The sequence below is a fragment of the Podarcis erhardii genome (genome assembly GCF_964252035.2).
Source record: "Podarcis erhardii genome assembly, chromosome: 2".
Lineage (NCBI taxonomy): Eukaryota > Metazoa > Chordata > Lepidosauria > Squamata > Lacertidae > Podarcis > Podarcis erhardii.
The window spans coordinates 3,372,241-3,386,394 of NC_138498.1; the positions used below are offsets into that span (position 1 = coordinate 3,372,241).

The 14,154-nt window shown below is 46.3% G+C and overlaps 2 protein-coding genes across 8 annotated transcripts in view; one reads left to right on the plus strand and one right to left on the minus strand.

Moving 5' to 3' along the window:
• The window catches only part of TNS2 (tensin 2), a 123,413-nt gene extending 117,097 nt beyond the window's left edge, over positions 1-6,316 (plus strand). For all 5 annotated transcript variants that reach the window (XM_081851666.1, XM_081851668.1, XM_081851669.1 and 2 more), the window contains 7 exons: positions 528-620; positions 1,198-1,275; positions 2,010-2,087; positions 2,854-3,022; positions 3,238-3,306; positions 4,537-4,566; positions 5,022-6,316. In XM_081851666.1, coding sequence (XP_081707792.1) covers positions 528-620; positions 1,198-1,275; positions 2,010-2,087; positions 2,854-3,022; positions 3,238-3,306; positions 4,537-4,566; positions 5,022-5,163 — 659 coding nt within the window. In that variant the 3' untranslated portion in view covers positions 5,164-6,316. The remainder of the gene's footprint in view (positions 1-527; positions 621-1,197; positions 1,276-2,009; positions 2,088-2,853; positions 3,023-3,237; positions 3,307-4,536; positions 4,567-5,021) is intronic.
• Positions 6,317-12,018: 5,702 nt separating this feature from the next.
• Positions 12,019-14,154, minus strand: part of SPRYD3 (SPRY domain containing 3) — a 45,181-nt gene continuing 43,045 nt past the window's right edge. For all 3 annotated transcript variants that reach the window (XM_081851775.1, XM_081851774.1, XM_081851776.1), the window contains exon 11: positions 12,019-13,999. In XM_081851775.1, the coding sequence (XP_081707901.1) occupies positions 13,865-13,999 (135 nt within the window). In that variant the 3' untranslated portion in view covers positions 12,019-13,864. The remainder of the gene's footprint in view (positions 14,000-14,154) is intronic.

The window sequence follows — 14,154 nt, forward strand, 5'->3', positions numbered from 1 at the left end:
CACAGGGCTGGCGCCACTGCCGAGAAGGCCCTCTGCCTGGTTTCCTGTAGCTTTGCTTCTCGCAATGAGGGAACTGCCAGAAGGCCCTCGGCGCTGGACCTCAGTGTCCGGAGGATGACGTGGGTGGAGAAGCTCCTTCAGGTATACTGGGCCGAGGCTGTTTAGGAGTAGGGATGGACAGTTCACCCTATTTCGGCACGGTGTCAGTTTTGCCTGTGTTTATTCATAAAAGTCCATTCCATCCCACTTTCAGACTAATCTGTGAGTTTCATACAAAAATTTGTATGTAAGTTCATATTTCATATCCTTGTACACATTTCTAAATATATTCTGAATGTTAGAAATATGCACTTTTGAAACATATTTTGATACATTCATTGAACTGAGAACTGCATTGCAAAATTCAAAGAAGGGCAAAACCTAAAGGATAATTACATTCTGCTTCATATATTTGCTGAGGAGGTGCAAAGTAGTTAAGTTCACTTAAAAATACAAACCAACCCAAATTCTTCTCCCTCCTTCCATAGGCGATCCTGCTGAGCAGCTGGTGCGTCACTTCCTGATTGAGACAGGACCAAAGGGGGTGAAGATCAAAGGCTGCAACAACGAGCCCCATTTTGGTGAGTGACTGGGATAAAGAAAAAGAGGTGGTCATACACCTGGCACATTCTCATTTATATTTTGCAATGTAAAAAGTTACACACATACCTAAGCAGATAAGTTTTAAAGCCACCTGCTTGGAGTCTTGAAGGGTAAAGCGATCACTGGCTGCCAGCAGGATGTCTGTGTTTGTCTGTGTTCTGCCACAACAGTTGAAGGCAGTAAGACTTCTGAAGTCCAGTGACTGGAAGGAGCAGGAAGGCAGAGTGCTTTGGGTCTTGCTTGTGGGTGTCCTGCCAGCACCTGGCTGGCTACTGTCAGAACAGGATGGCGGATTAGATGGGCCCTTGGCCTGATCCAGCAGGGCTCTTTGTAATGTTATTATGTACCTTGTGGGGCAAGTGGGCGCTACCTCCAGGAGCTCCTGATATCCTCATCTAGAAAAATTATGTTATGCTTTTGCTAGGGAGGTTAAGCAGTGCTCCAGGCTTGAGGGAGGAAGAGGGTGCTTGCTTTGTGCAGGGGAGGAGATACTGTCAGGAGGCTGTGCAGGAGAAGCAATGCTGTGCCCCATGACTGTTCCTCTTCTCCTTGCAGGCAGCTTGCCAGCCCTGGTGTCCCAGCACTCCATCACCCCCATCTCCTTGCCTTGCCGTCTCCGTATCCCAAGCAAAGGTAAGAAGTGTTCAGGAAGCTTTCAGGAGTCAAGAGATCTGGGTGCAGTGAGGACATAGTTTGGCTATAAATCTTGAAACAATCAAATATAATGCCTTGTATGGCAGCTTCCCCACATTAAAGCAGAAAGGGGCGTGGGTGGGTGTATTCCAGGCAAGTCGTCATCTCTGCTGCTTGGATTTTATCCAACTAATCTCTATTCAGAGTAGAGCCATCAAAATTAATGTACAAAACTAGCAGGTCCATTGATTTCAGTGTGTCTACTGTTAGCAGGATGCGGCCAAGTTTTCCAGCTACTGTTTCCCATGCTGGTATAAGCAATGTGATGGCTCAGAGATAGAGCTAGGGATCAATAAGTCTTCAGGTCAGATCCTGACTCTCATGAATTTACCAGGTGGTTCTTGCCACTCAGCCCCACACCCTTCATGTACCTTGCAGTTGCAAGGATTACAAGATAATAACTGCAAAGTGCTTTCCACCCTTGGAAGTACTTCATTAAATGCTAAGGTTTATGGCAGCTTCATATTTACCACACCTGCAACCCACCTTTCTCTTAAGAAGCCCATGGCAGAAATTTAACTTTACAGCCACCCTGTAGGTTGGGACGAGGGACACTAATCTTTACAGCTGAATGAAGTTTTAAACTTTGTTTCACCACATGCAAGCCCCACATCCTGTAACCACTGTGTGCATGTTAGACAGTGTTCTTTCTCTCTTTGCCTCCCCCTTTTCAGATCTTGTGGAGGAGAGCACAGAGCTGGCTGTTCCCACCAACATGAGCACAGCTGCTGATCTGCTGAAACAGGGAGCAGGTCAGTACCAAAGCAGAGAGGGAGGGCAGTGGGTGTTCATTTTTTTCGACCAGCAGCAGTTTAGAGAATTCCACTTCTGATATTCACAGGTGAAGGGGTGCATAACCACACAGAGTGCTAAAGCCCCATTATTATGACTTACTTCCATTAGATCACCCAATGTGGGGCTCGAACCCACAGCCATGAGATTCAGAGTTCCATGCTCCAGTGGCTGCGCTATCCCAAAAAAGAAAGGTGATATACAAATTAAAATTGAAAAATAGAAGTAACAAAACCTTGTTTTTTGTTCTTCATGGAAGTTGAGATGCACAAGAAGCTGAATATTGCACTAGATGTCAGTGTCACTCAAGTAGGAAGCTCTATTAGGCTATTTTTGTCACAAATAGGTAAGGAGGCCTGAAGGCATTCAGCAGCAGATACAGCTGTGGAGTGCTGGTCAGCTTGAAAAGCTGCAAAGCAGCAAGGAGAGGATGAAATGCACAGGGGAGAAGAAGTGATTGAGGGAAGGGCTGCTTAACCCTTTCCCTGCTTCCCACTTCCCACTGCAGCCTCTTCCCAGCCAAGGCTCGCTAACATCTAATTCAGACTTTGGTTTCAGCAGCGGAAAGTCAAACAAGGATGAAATGGAAGGGATTCTCTTAAGTGTTTGGAAGCCTGAGCAGATGGGGAACTGGGTGGGGTCCGAGCTGTGTGGTTATGGAAGGTGCAAAGTTTTGGACAATCCATCTCTTTCTCTCTCCCCCACCTCCCCTCTTCCAAATTATAGCCTGCAGTGTGCTGTACCTGAGCTCTGTGGAAACAGAGTCCCTGACAGGCCCACAGGCTGTGGCCAAGGCAGCCACCAGCACCCTGAGCGCCACTCCTCGTGCTTCTGCCTGCGTCGTGCACTTCAAGGTGTCAGCCCAGGGCATCACGCTCACAGACAACCAGAGAAAGTGAGTCACCCTGCCTGTGCTCTAGGGGCACCAGGATACCACCCGTGGGCCAAGCCCCTCCTCTCCTCCTAGTATGCTGTTGTCTTCCCTGCCCATCTTGATATGTTTTGCTCTTCCCGTGTATTTTCTTCTTCCTGTTGTCATGAGACAGACCCACAGTGGGTTTTGCACCCCTCCTCCCTTCTTGATTCAGGAAAATTTCCTTCTACCCGCAGGCTCTTTTTCCGGCGCCATTATCCTGTCAGCAGCGTCACTTTCTGCAGCACAGATCCTCAGGACCGCAGGTAACCAACAGCTTAGCCTGGCTTTGCTACAGGCTTTTGCTTAGCTTGTGCCTTACTCAGAGAACGCCAGTCTGCTGTCAGTGTTCTCTCTAGAGCCTTTACAGCTGTAGCTTTGAGGTTGTGGAGGAGCTTCTACAAAGGCTCGTCTGTGTGATCTTTCCTGGGCCTCTGGGGGAAATGTTAGCAAGCTTTAAGTTGTGTTCTAAGAAGAAGCTGTTGTGTAGAGACTATGGCTGGATCAAAAAAAAGTTTCAGGAAAATGCACTGTAAACCTCATAATGGGAAATCACATTGCTGAAAGACGGAATTCCACAGCGCCATCTGGTGTCACATTTAACATTATTTTTCTTTACTGATGTCGCTGAGTCCTATATTTGTGTTTCCTACTTTGGTGGGCTCACAAGGTTCTAATTATAAGTGGTTGTTGGTTTTTGTTTGTGTGACTAATAAAATGACCACGGTTATGATAAATGAGTTTGTGCGCATGGGCAGGAGGAGGAATTGTATGTTGTAAAGATCCCCTAGGGTGGAAAGTGCAATCACTTTGGTTGAGAACAGTGGTTGGGAGCCTTCAACCCACGAGCCGGATCAGGCCCACCAGGTCTTTTCGGGCCAAACATACCCACCTTCCCTAGGCCTGTTGTCATTGTGTTGATCGTGGTTTCTAAAGCCCTGGGGTCCAGGTATCCGAAGCAGCACCTTCTCCAAGGCCAGCCAATGTGGTTCCTAACATTGGTGGAGTGGGTTTGTCTCTGCTTATGGTCCCCACTAGGATTCAAGGTTCAAGATTGGATAGCAAGGCCCCCCGATTCTAGAATCATGACCTCCTGGAGTTAGGCTTGCCTTCATCATTATTTGCATTCAGGTGTCTGTTGAAGATGTCTTTGTTTACCCAGACCTTTACAGATCAAGCTTTTATTGTCTTATGCCTAACTTCAGCAAGTGATACTATGTTTTAATAATGTTGTTATTTCATAGAGATTTGGGGATTTGTAATGTGTTTTATCTACTTAAGTATTTTGTTGTTTTATCTTTTATTGTACATCACTCTGGGCTTCTTTTGGAGGAAGGGGAATTCATAAACCTAATACCTAAAAACAAATAAAGACCTCACAGGCAGTTTCTTAAACTTCTGCCCTTTTAAGCTGAGTTTAAATAAATTGTGATGATGGTAAATACACTTTTTCTGATATGATATTATTCTGTCTGTCTGTCTCTCTTTAATTGCAGGTGGGCTAACCCAGATGGCACCACATCCAAGTAAGCATTGGGGAGGCCAAAGGTCATGTGGCTAACTTTTCAAAGGTCTTGTCAGCCATTGTTTTAACATCCCTCCTGCACAAGAGAATTTGGGCAGGGACTGAGCCCCTCTCTGTGTTCCAGAGACTGCTATTATTATTATTATTATTATTATTATTATTATTATTATTATTATTATTATTATTTTGCTATTATTACTATTATTACTGCTACTATTATTATTATTTACAGTGTTTTACAGAGTACAAAAAAAAATTGTGTGGATGTTTTTTCCTCCAAAACTCTTTGGTTTTATTCTGGTCCCGAGAGCTGAGCCCTGACTTTCCATTTTTGATGCTGCATCCAGGTGCCTTAACCAGCCTGGAGTTGGGGAGGAGGGAGAATCAATTAAAATGGGTACCAGGACCATCTCTCACGCATGCACACACATTTTCAGCAGTGCTTTTCTCTTCCAGGATCTTTGGCTTTGTGGCCAAGAAGCAAGGCAGCCCATGTGAGAACGTCTGCCACCTCTTTGCTGAGCTAGACCCTGAGCAACCGGCATCGGCCATTGTCAACTTCATCACAAAGGTTATGCTGGGGACTCAACGGAGATGAAGGGACACTGCTGCAGATCTCTCTGCAGGCATCTTCTTCCTCCTCCTCCCCACCTTGACCACTGATTTGTGCTGCTCGTGTAATGCGGGGAGAAGCTGTTATTGGGCAGGTTGGCAGGCCCAGGTGGAGTCACTGCTAGGGGGTTTTCTACTCCCCTGCCTCTCTCCCACCTACTGGCCAGCAAAGAGGGCTCTAGGGGGAGTGGATGTCAAGGCTGCACTCACTTCACTGGACCCCAGGAGTCTGCATTGCACTGTGTTTTCTTACTAGCAGACAAAGCGCCAATGGATGACAACTTAGAAAAGGACTGTACAGCTTTAAATATTTGGCTGATTTTTTTCATAAGCTCAGACAAGGCTCTGCAGCACAACAGTAACTGAAGGCGTCTGGAAGCAATGAATATGTGGAACTGTCTTCATCCATTAAGAGGCAGCATATTGTACCATCCTAGTAGACGAAGAGGTTAGAATTACTCTGGGCAGGCCAAGGGTAGCATAAGGGCCAGCTTGCAAACACCACGTTGGGGAAATCTGGTTCTTGCTTCTCCGCTTCAAAGCAACAGAAGGGGGGTGGTTCTGTTTGCAGGGTCAAAGCCCCAGCAAAGTGAGAAAAGCACCTGGGAATGTGTTTGCCAGGGTTGGGGTTGGGGAAGAGACTAGTGGGCAGGTTAAGCTGTCCCCCTACTTGCTGTTTCCCCCACTCCTGCAAATCCCTTGCATATGGGCATGTGTGCCATTTTGCGGCACAGAACCAGCAGCCAGAGGTCCCAGCCCCATGTCTGCTTCGGATCATGCAGGTCAGTCCAGCCTGGCTATAAATACCCTTTAGACTTCTCAAGTACTAACCTTATCTTCCATTAGTGAGGAAAAGTGCTCAACATGGTAAGATAAGTGATCCATTTTGAAAGTTTTAAGCTAGGTGGACATCAGTCAGTTCTACTGTTAGCTTTCTGGATGTGTTGAAGTAGATCAGCAAGTATTTGTGACTCCAAGTTGTGACAACCAGAAAATAACACCCCTCCCAGTGTTACATTACTGAAACAAAGGAGATGGGCAGGGGGCTACCTGGAGTGTTATTTGTGTGTGTCTGAAAGACTGTGAAAGTGGTTAGAGGGTGTCCGGGTTTTAGTAAAATATGGAAGTAGATCTCATAAGCCTGAAGCCTGTCCGCCCTGTTTTAAACACTCAAGCTATGGCTGCAAAGCTGGTCTTGGGTGTTTTAGAATTCTAATTTATTTTTTTTAATGCCCCTCCCTTCCTTTCATCCTTTGCTGTACCAATGTATTTTATCAGTCTGGCAGTCTTTCTCACCATTGGCTCTGAAGCTTGGATGTGGGTTTCAATTCATTTCCCACTACTCTTTGCCATTTAGAATGATGGCCTTGCTTTCTGGATAGGATTCTAAGGCAACAACCCTTCAACTTATTCCAATCTACATCTTGAATAGAATTGAGCAGCTCTTGCATAGAGAGTTTAAGCTATCGGGTAGTATTACTGGACCCGCAACTCCTATCAGCCTCAGCCATTGCAGCCAAGGGGCACGGATAACGAGAGCCGTAGTCCAGAGATATTTGGAGGCTCATGGAGTCCCTACCCCTGATGATGTAAACAGCATCCAAAAGGATAGAACCCAGACTGCAGTAGGGAAACAGTAAGATTTGTAAATACTCGAAAATATTAACATGGGGTGGGGGTGGGTCACCATTTTAGGCCATCAATGGGAGAAAGATTTGTAATGCAAATCAACACTCTGACCAATGCCGGCTTTGCATTCACATTGCAGCAAGAGTCGTGCATGAAAATGCACTGATTGTGTAAAGGAGGTGCATAGTCCATAACGTCTCTGGTGAGCTACCTTTCTCCTAGTTCTATAATGGAGCAGCATTTATGGCATTAGGCAACTGTATGTGATAGAGGGGTCAAGTGGGAAGCAATGGAACCTGCTGTTTTGCCTGAGTAAGGATGCTTGGTCTTCAAATTACCAGGTTACCTTGTGGCAGGAGCCGAGAGTGGCGGCAGTAATGTGTGCTGAACGGACCAGAGCACAGTGAAGAGAATGGGACCAACTGCTCTCATATTCTGATTAAAATTAAAGGCAGCAGTAACCTGGGGGTTAGCAGAGTGAAGAACCAGGTTTTCTGAATTCTGCTCCTAGCTCAGGAGTGCAGAGAGACTGAGTACATGGATTTATGGCTGGATCATCTGGACCTGTCTCTGCGGGTGCTTCCGGCCAGAGGCTTGGTATTGCAAATAAGTAATTTGGGTATTACAAACAGCCAACAGGTGTGTTTTTAAAATCAGATTTTCTGCAAAAAGGAAAAAAATGGATCAAAGGCAGGGTGGGGGGACTACCGCTTTATTGCAGCTGCTACAGAACCTGTGCATGTATGGGCAGCACCAATCCAATGTAAGAACCTGTCAGGAATTTTTTGACAGAATTACAACCCTGGTAGATCATAGAATCATAGTTGGAAGAGACCACAAGGGCCATCGAGTCCAACCCCCTGATGAAGGGAACGCAGTGGATGTAGCCTACCTTGATTTCAGCAAGGCATTTGACAAGGTGCCCCATGATATTCTTGTAAAGAAGCTGGTAAAATGCGGTCTTGACTATGCTACCACTCAGTGGATTTGTAACTGGCTGACTGACCGAACCCAAAGGGTGCTCATCAATGGTTCCTCTTCATCCTAGTGACTAGTGGGGTGCCACAGGGTTCTGTCTTGGGCCCGGTCTTATTCAACATCTTTATCAACGACTTGGATGATGGACTCAAGGGCATCCTGATCAAATTTGCAGGTGACACCAAACTGGGAGGGGTGGCTAACACCCCAGAGGACAGGATCACACTTCAAAACGACCTTGACAGATTAGAGAACTGGGCCCAAAACAAACAAGATGAATTTTAACAGGGAGAAATGTAAAGGATTGCACTTGGGCAAAAAAAAGGAGAGGCACAAATACAAGATGGGTGACACCTGGCTTGAGAGCAGTACATGTGAAAAGGATCTAGGAGTCTTGGTTGAACACAAACTTGACATGAGCAAACAGTGTGACGCGGCAGCTAAAAAAGCCAATGCAATTCTGGGCTGCATCAATAGGAGTATAGCATCTAGATCAAGGGAAGTAATAGTGCCACTGTATTTTGCTCTGGTCAGACCTCACCTGGAGTACTGTGTCCAGTTCTGGGCACTGGACAAACTGGAACGTGTCCAGAGGAGGGCAACCAAAATGGTCAAAGGCCTGGAAACGATGCCTTATGAGGAACGGCTAAGGGAGCTGGGCATGTTTAGCCTGGAGAAGAGGAGGTTAAGGGGTGATATGATAGCCATGTTCAAATATATAAAAGGATGTCACATAGAGGAGGGAGAAAGGTTGTTTTCTGCTGCTCCAGAGAAGCGGACACGGAGCAATGGTTCCAAACTACAAGAAGATTCCACCTAAACATTAGGAAGAACTTCCTGACAGTAAGAGCTGTTCGACAGTGGAATTTGCTGCCAAGGAGTGTGGTGGAGTCTCCTTCTTTGGAGGTCTTTAAGCAGAGGCTTGACAACCATATGTCAGGAGTGCTCTGATGGTGTTTCCTGCTTGGCAGAGGGTTGGACTCGATGGCCCTTGTGGTCTCTTCCAACTCTATGATTCTAGGAAGCACCTTTTGAGTTCAGTTTCCAGTTCTCTCCAGGGCACAGTTGTAAACAAAGTGCTGTTTTTCCCAGTGAAGCAATGAAGTGAAAATTGGAGTGGCCATTTATGGACCAATCAGTTGATATCTTTGAAGTTGTATGTGGTTGCTTTCAGATGACCTGTTTATTAAGTCGTCGTTTGCATGTTTGCAAACGTTGGCTGTTTTACTGAGCATTTCTTCTAATTTCTTTGTGGCGAGTTCACATGACACCGCAACAAAGAACTGTTATTCTACCCTTCCCTGTGCATTTTCTCATGACTTGCCTTACTATGAAAAGTCTGGGGTGTTGTTTTGTTCTTGGCTTGTTGTGCAAGAGCACAAAAAGCCACTTTAATCAAGCAACCTTAATTTGCCAGTATGCAACTGAATCCCACCTGAAAGTATTGACAGTCTGCAAGTGCTGTATGTTTTTGAACACAAGATTCTCTGCCAGATTAAGGAGCACCTACTAACTGCATATGCACATTTGCAAAGAGGAACGGGGGCACCTTAAAAAGCTCTTGAATGGGTTACAGAGAGGTGTCTTATCACATGCATTCCTCAGAGCTGTGTTGTAACATTGTGTGAGGATATTCCAAAGTGTGTTTCCTTTTCAGAGAAGCAGCAGCGTCTAGTGGATAGAGGCAGCGAGAGGGGATGCTATACAACAGCCTAGTCTTGCAATGTTAGCACAAGCCAACTTCTGAGGAGTTAAGTGTATGTGAGCCTTTGAACACTCCTATATTCAAACCTCGCCTTTACTCTTCTTTCACTTACTGTCATTTTCATTGAAGGTAACAGGAAACCCTGCCAGGTGTGTCTCTTGCCCCTAATGAAAGGCATGTGTGGCTTCTTTCCTCCATAAGGAAATGTGCAGCGCATTCCTCGCAAAGGGCGTTTGTGCCTCTTCCCTTGTCTGTGCCTTATCCTGGTTTCATTAGTGCACTATTTGAGAAGGGGCTGCTATACATGTAGCAGTTTTGCTGAAAAGAAAACCCCACTTCTTGTACCTTTTTTCCAGCACTGGAATGCCATAACAGGAGAACACGCATCTGCTGAAATGCTGCTTTCAGTGTCTCTCCCAGAGGCTCAAAGCCCTGTGAGACAACTCATCCTTTTGACCACCAAGTAACTTTCAGATTGCTTTTCTGTGACGTGTGTCTTTATTAGCTAAAATAAGAGCAGCTGTTTACTTTGCATTATATCACGTTGTTTCATGAGAACCTAATGGAGCTGGAACTAAAACAGGGGTTGGGAACTTGGGGGAGGGAGACCCTATTATTGTTGGGCTACAGTTCCCATCATCCCTGGCCATGCTGGCTGGGGCTGATGGGAGCTGAAGTCACCTGGAGGGACACAGGTTCCCCACCCCTGAGCTACAAAGGTGGTCATTTTTGTTTCGCTGTATCACAGCCTTCCCCAACCTGGTGGACCCCAACTCCCACCTGCCCAGGCAGCATTCTGGCTGGAACTGATGGGAGGTGCAGTTCAAAACAGCTGGAGAGCACCAGGTGAGCAAAAGATGCTGCAGTGGACCATGAAGAACCTATTTCTGGGGTGACTGAAACTTACTTACTTTAAATTAGTCTGTCACTATAGTTTATGATAGCATAAAAATATTAAATCCATCACCTTCTCTGGCAAACTGCTTAATCTGTTTTGTAAAGGTTAAAAAAGGGGTAACAGAGGGTGTCTTATCACAAGCATTCCTCAGGGCTGTGTTCTTACACTTTGGAATATCCTCACACAATGTATCTCCTTTTCAGAGAAGCAGCAGTGTCTAGAGCAGGGGTTGTCAACCTGGTCCCTCCCGCCCACCAGTGGGCGTTTCAGGATTCTGGGTGGGTGGGAGGGGGTTCTATGGCACAAGCTGAATCCTCCTTCCATCAAGCACTGGTGGGCAGTAAGGAAATTTTACCATCAAGAAAGATGCATTAGTGGGTGGTAGGTATAAAAAGGTTGACTACCCCTGGACTAGATGATCCTTGTGGTCCCTTCCAACTCTATGATTCTATGAGGAGGACTAGGATTATGGGTCACAGGGCAAGGAGAGTCTACCAGAAATACATACAAACTGAGCTAGCAAAGGCCCTGCACTGGCCTTGTTTCAAAATAAGCAGACCACAGCCTGAATTGTTCTACCATTAATATGCCTAGACAACTTTGAATGATTCTCCCCTCTAAAAACTGGGAATTGTATTATGCTGCATTAATAGCTTGGACAATTGCTGCCATTTTGATTTCTAGGCTGCTTCTTAGGTGCAATCCACTAAGCCCTGCTGTTGCTCATTGGTGGGTGCCATATGGAAACAAGTAGAAAAAGAGCAACAGCTGAGCTTGGTTCTCTGTGTGTGTGTGTTGTGCTTTTTAACGCAACAAAGCAAAGAAGCCACCAATATTATTAAAGACGGCACATCGGTATAAGAGGAGAAAATGGGGCTCAGTTAGCCCCCAAATCTTTGGGGGAGGGGGGGTTGGTTTTAGTACAGAGATCTATTTTTGTCTACTAAAGAATTTATATATGGATGTTAGCCAGAGATGTCTTGATAATATATATCTATATATGGGGGGGGGGGCTGCAGTACTAAGCCTGGTTATTTTTTATATCTGTATTTTTCTTCTCTGTGTATAAACGGCAACACACCTTCTGTTTACTTCTTAAAATTAACACCCAACGGGTGCTTGCTCTACTTTTGTTATTTGGCACCTGTGTCTGTCTTTCAATCATTGTCTTGTTTAGCTTCTCACTTTGGGAAGGGGGAAACAAAGGCTGCAGCAGGCAAGGCCTGGAGATTCTCCAAGCAGGAGTCCTTTGTTGCAATCTGAATTTCTTATTGTGCTTTTAGCACCAGAAAGAGGTTATGGCCACACACTGGATGTGCTCTAGCTACAGTTACAGGAACTAGTCACATGCAACAGCAGGGAGCCCTAGCTTCAGACGTTCCAATTCCATACACAGAAACAGATACAGCTTGCCACTTCAATATCATCATGATGCACATTTGCCACTGTTGGGCGGGGAGAAGGCCACTTCCACATGCAGCGCACACTTAAAATCACAATATTGTAGACTTTGAAGGGCCCCAAGGGCCAGCTAGTACAACCAGTGAGGGCACTGTGAAGATATAAGGTCCACACAATGGAGAATGGGGTTAGGATGTAGTGAAGCATTATAAAAATAACACAGAAGCCTATTCCAGTGCTGGATAAATATGGACATTTCAACTTTATTGAATGTATAAAGATTCTTTCTACAGCGATGCAGCAGGAACCGGTGCCATGCAGAGCTGGAGAGGAGGAGGTTCTGTTCAGACCAGACAACCGTCAGCTCACACAGGCCAAGAGCAGGCTGCACAACAAGGTGCAGGGTGACAGTATTTTGGCTCTCTCCAAGGATTGCAACAGCAAAGCCTGCTGATCTCTCTCTCTCTCTCTCTGGCATCCCACTCAAGTATTAGGTTATTTTGGTGATAGGAAGCAGCCACCAGTGGCAACAGCAGCATGGATTAAGGTTGAAGATGGAGGTGCTGTCACATTTCCAAAGAGTCTGGGGTGGTTGCTGGCACAACATCAACATTCAAGCAAGAACGAACCACAAAGGGATGCTTATGTTCCCAACCCACCTATTAAAAACAGTACAATTGCAACAAAGCCAGGTAACTGGACCACAAGAGGGAGCCAGTGCAACTATTTGCAGGACCACCCTCTTCTGAGAAAACTAATAGCAGCAATAGGGCCAGAGGGGCTAGTGTAGGGGCCTGTCCTTCCCCTATCTACCGCCCCCAGGATCAAGGATCTCCTGCCATAGATTAGCCACACCTACACAAGTGACATCATGACAGATTCTTACAGTTCTGAAGAGCCTTTGAATAACCTCAGAGCCAAAACAGGTAAGGTTACAAGACAGCAAGCACAACGCAGAGGACAAGAGACCTAGAGTGCAAAGAAAGACAAGGGCAGGCCTACACATCAAGGGCCAGCCCTCATTAACTTGGAGGAGGAAGAGAAAACGCTTTACAATCAAACTGCAGGGGACATTTCACGCCCCTTATCTCTGCTTGCTCCCACTCCCACTTACAAAATGGCAGTAGCAGCAGTACAGGTTTGCAGCAGCATTGCACCCAGGACAAGCACCACCCTTCCAGGGTCCAGCATCAATTATTTGAGGGATCTGAATGGCTCAGGAAAGGGAGCTGGGAAGAAGGCAGGGTGCCCTCACAACACACCTCCAGACTGGCACTAGGAAGAAGGCATGCTAGCACAATAGCAGGAAGGGAGTTCAGCATGGATGGAAAGCCGCCTCCTTTAAACAAGTGATGTGACAGGAAGGTGCACACAACACACAGGAAAATACAGTCAAAGAAAGATTTTCACCATCTGTATAACATTCCCTCATGCAATCCTCAAAATTGGTACGGGCTCCTCTCAAGCTACGTTTCAACTGGAGGAGCAAGTGTACATTAAAAAGTGGCAAAGGGATTTGCAGGGAAACCAGAAAGGCAAGATGTTGTGGGGCTGGCCTGCAGCTGGGGAGGGGCAACAAATGCCTGATGCAATATGGTGCACAGGAATGGTAGAGAGCTGCTGTGCTGTTACATCACAAAACGGGGCCCGTTGCATTCAGAGTGCAACAAGGCCAGGCCATATCCCAGCCTCCCTTTCAAAAGCTGAGAAGCCAGAGCCACACAGACTTGGAACATTGTGATTGGGAAGAGAGTGGGACACTGTCCCAGTAATTAATCCCAGACCTGCTTGGGAACAAGAGCCTCAGGATTGATCCAGCATCCAGCAATGGTACAAGGAGCCCAAAAGTATCTGCAATCACATAGGATTTTTTGGGGGGGCGGGGGGAGACCAAGATAGGTGGGCTCAGGTGGTGTTAGCTAGACAGATATCTATATGATCTATATGGCCCCACAGACGAAATGCTGCCCCTGGAGGCAGAGGCTGCAAGTCCAACAGAGAACAACCTGAACAACAGGCCAGTCCAAGGAATGGCAGCAGGAAAGAGAGATGCTCCCCACACAGGGCCCTTCATTCTCAGCCGCTGAGTGGGTGCAGATCTACCTTGACCTTCTCTCCACTGCTCAGCATCCCAATAGTGGGATAAAAGCCCCCAGATGGCACCACAACATCTTTCTTGCCAATAATCTTCCCATTGCGCGTGAAGAACACCTGGGAGGGAAAAGGGGTGGGAAGAGACAGAAAAGAAACACAAGACTTCAGGTCAGATCAGTGCAGTTGACCTCTGCAGTTGATTCTCCTTCTGCAGAACCAGGCTCTGCATGAAATTTCCAAAAGGCAGATTGATTTGTTATGTGCTTAAGAAC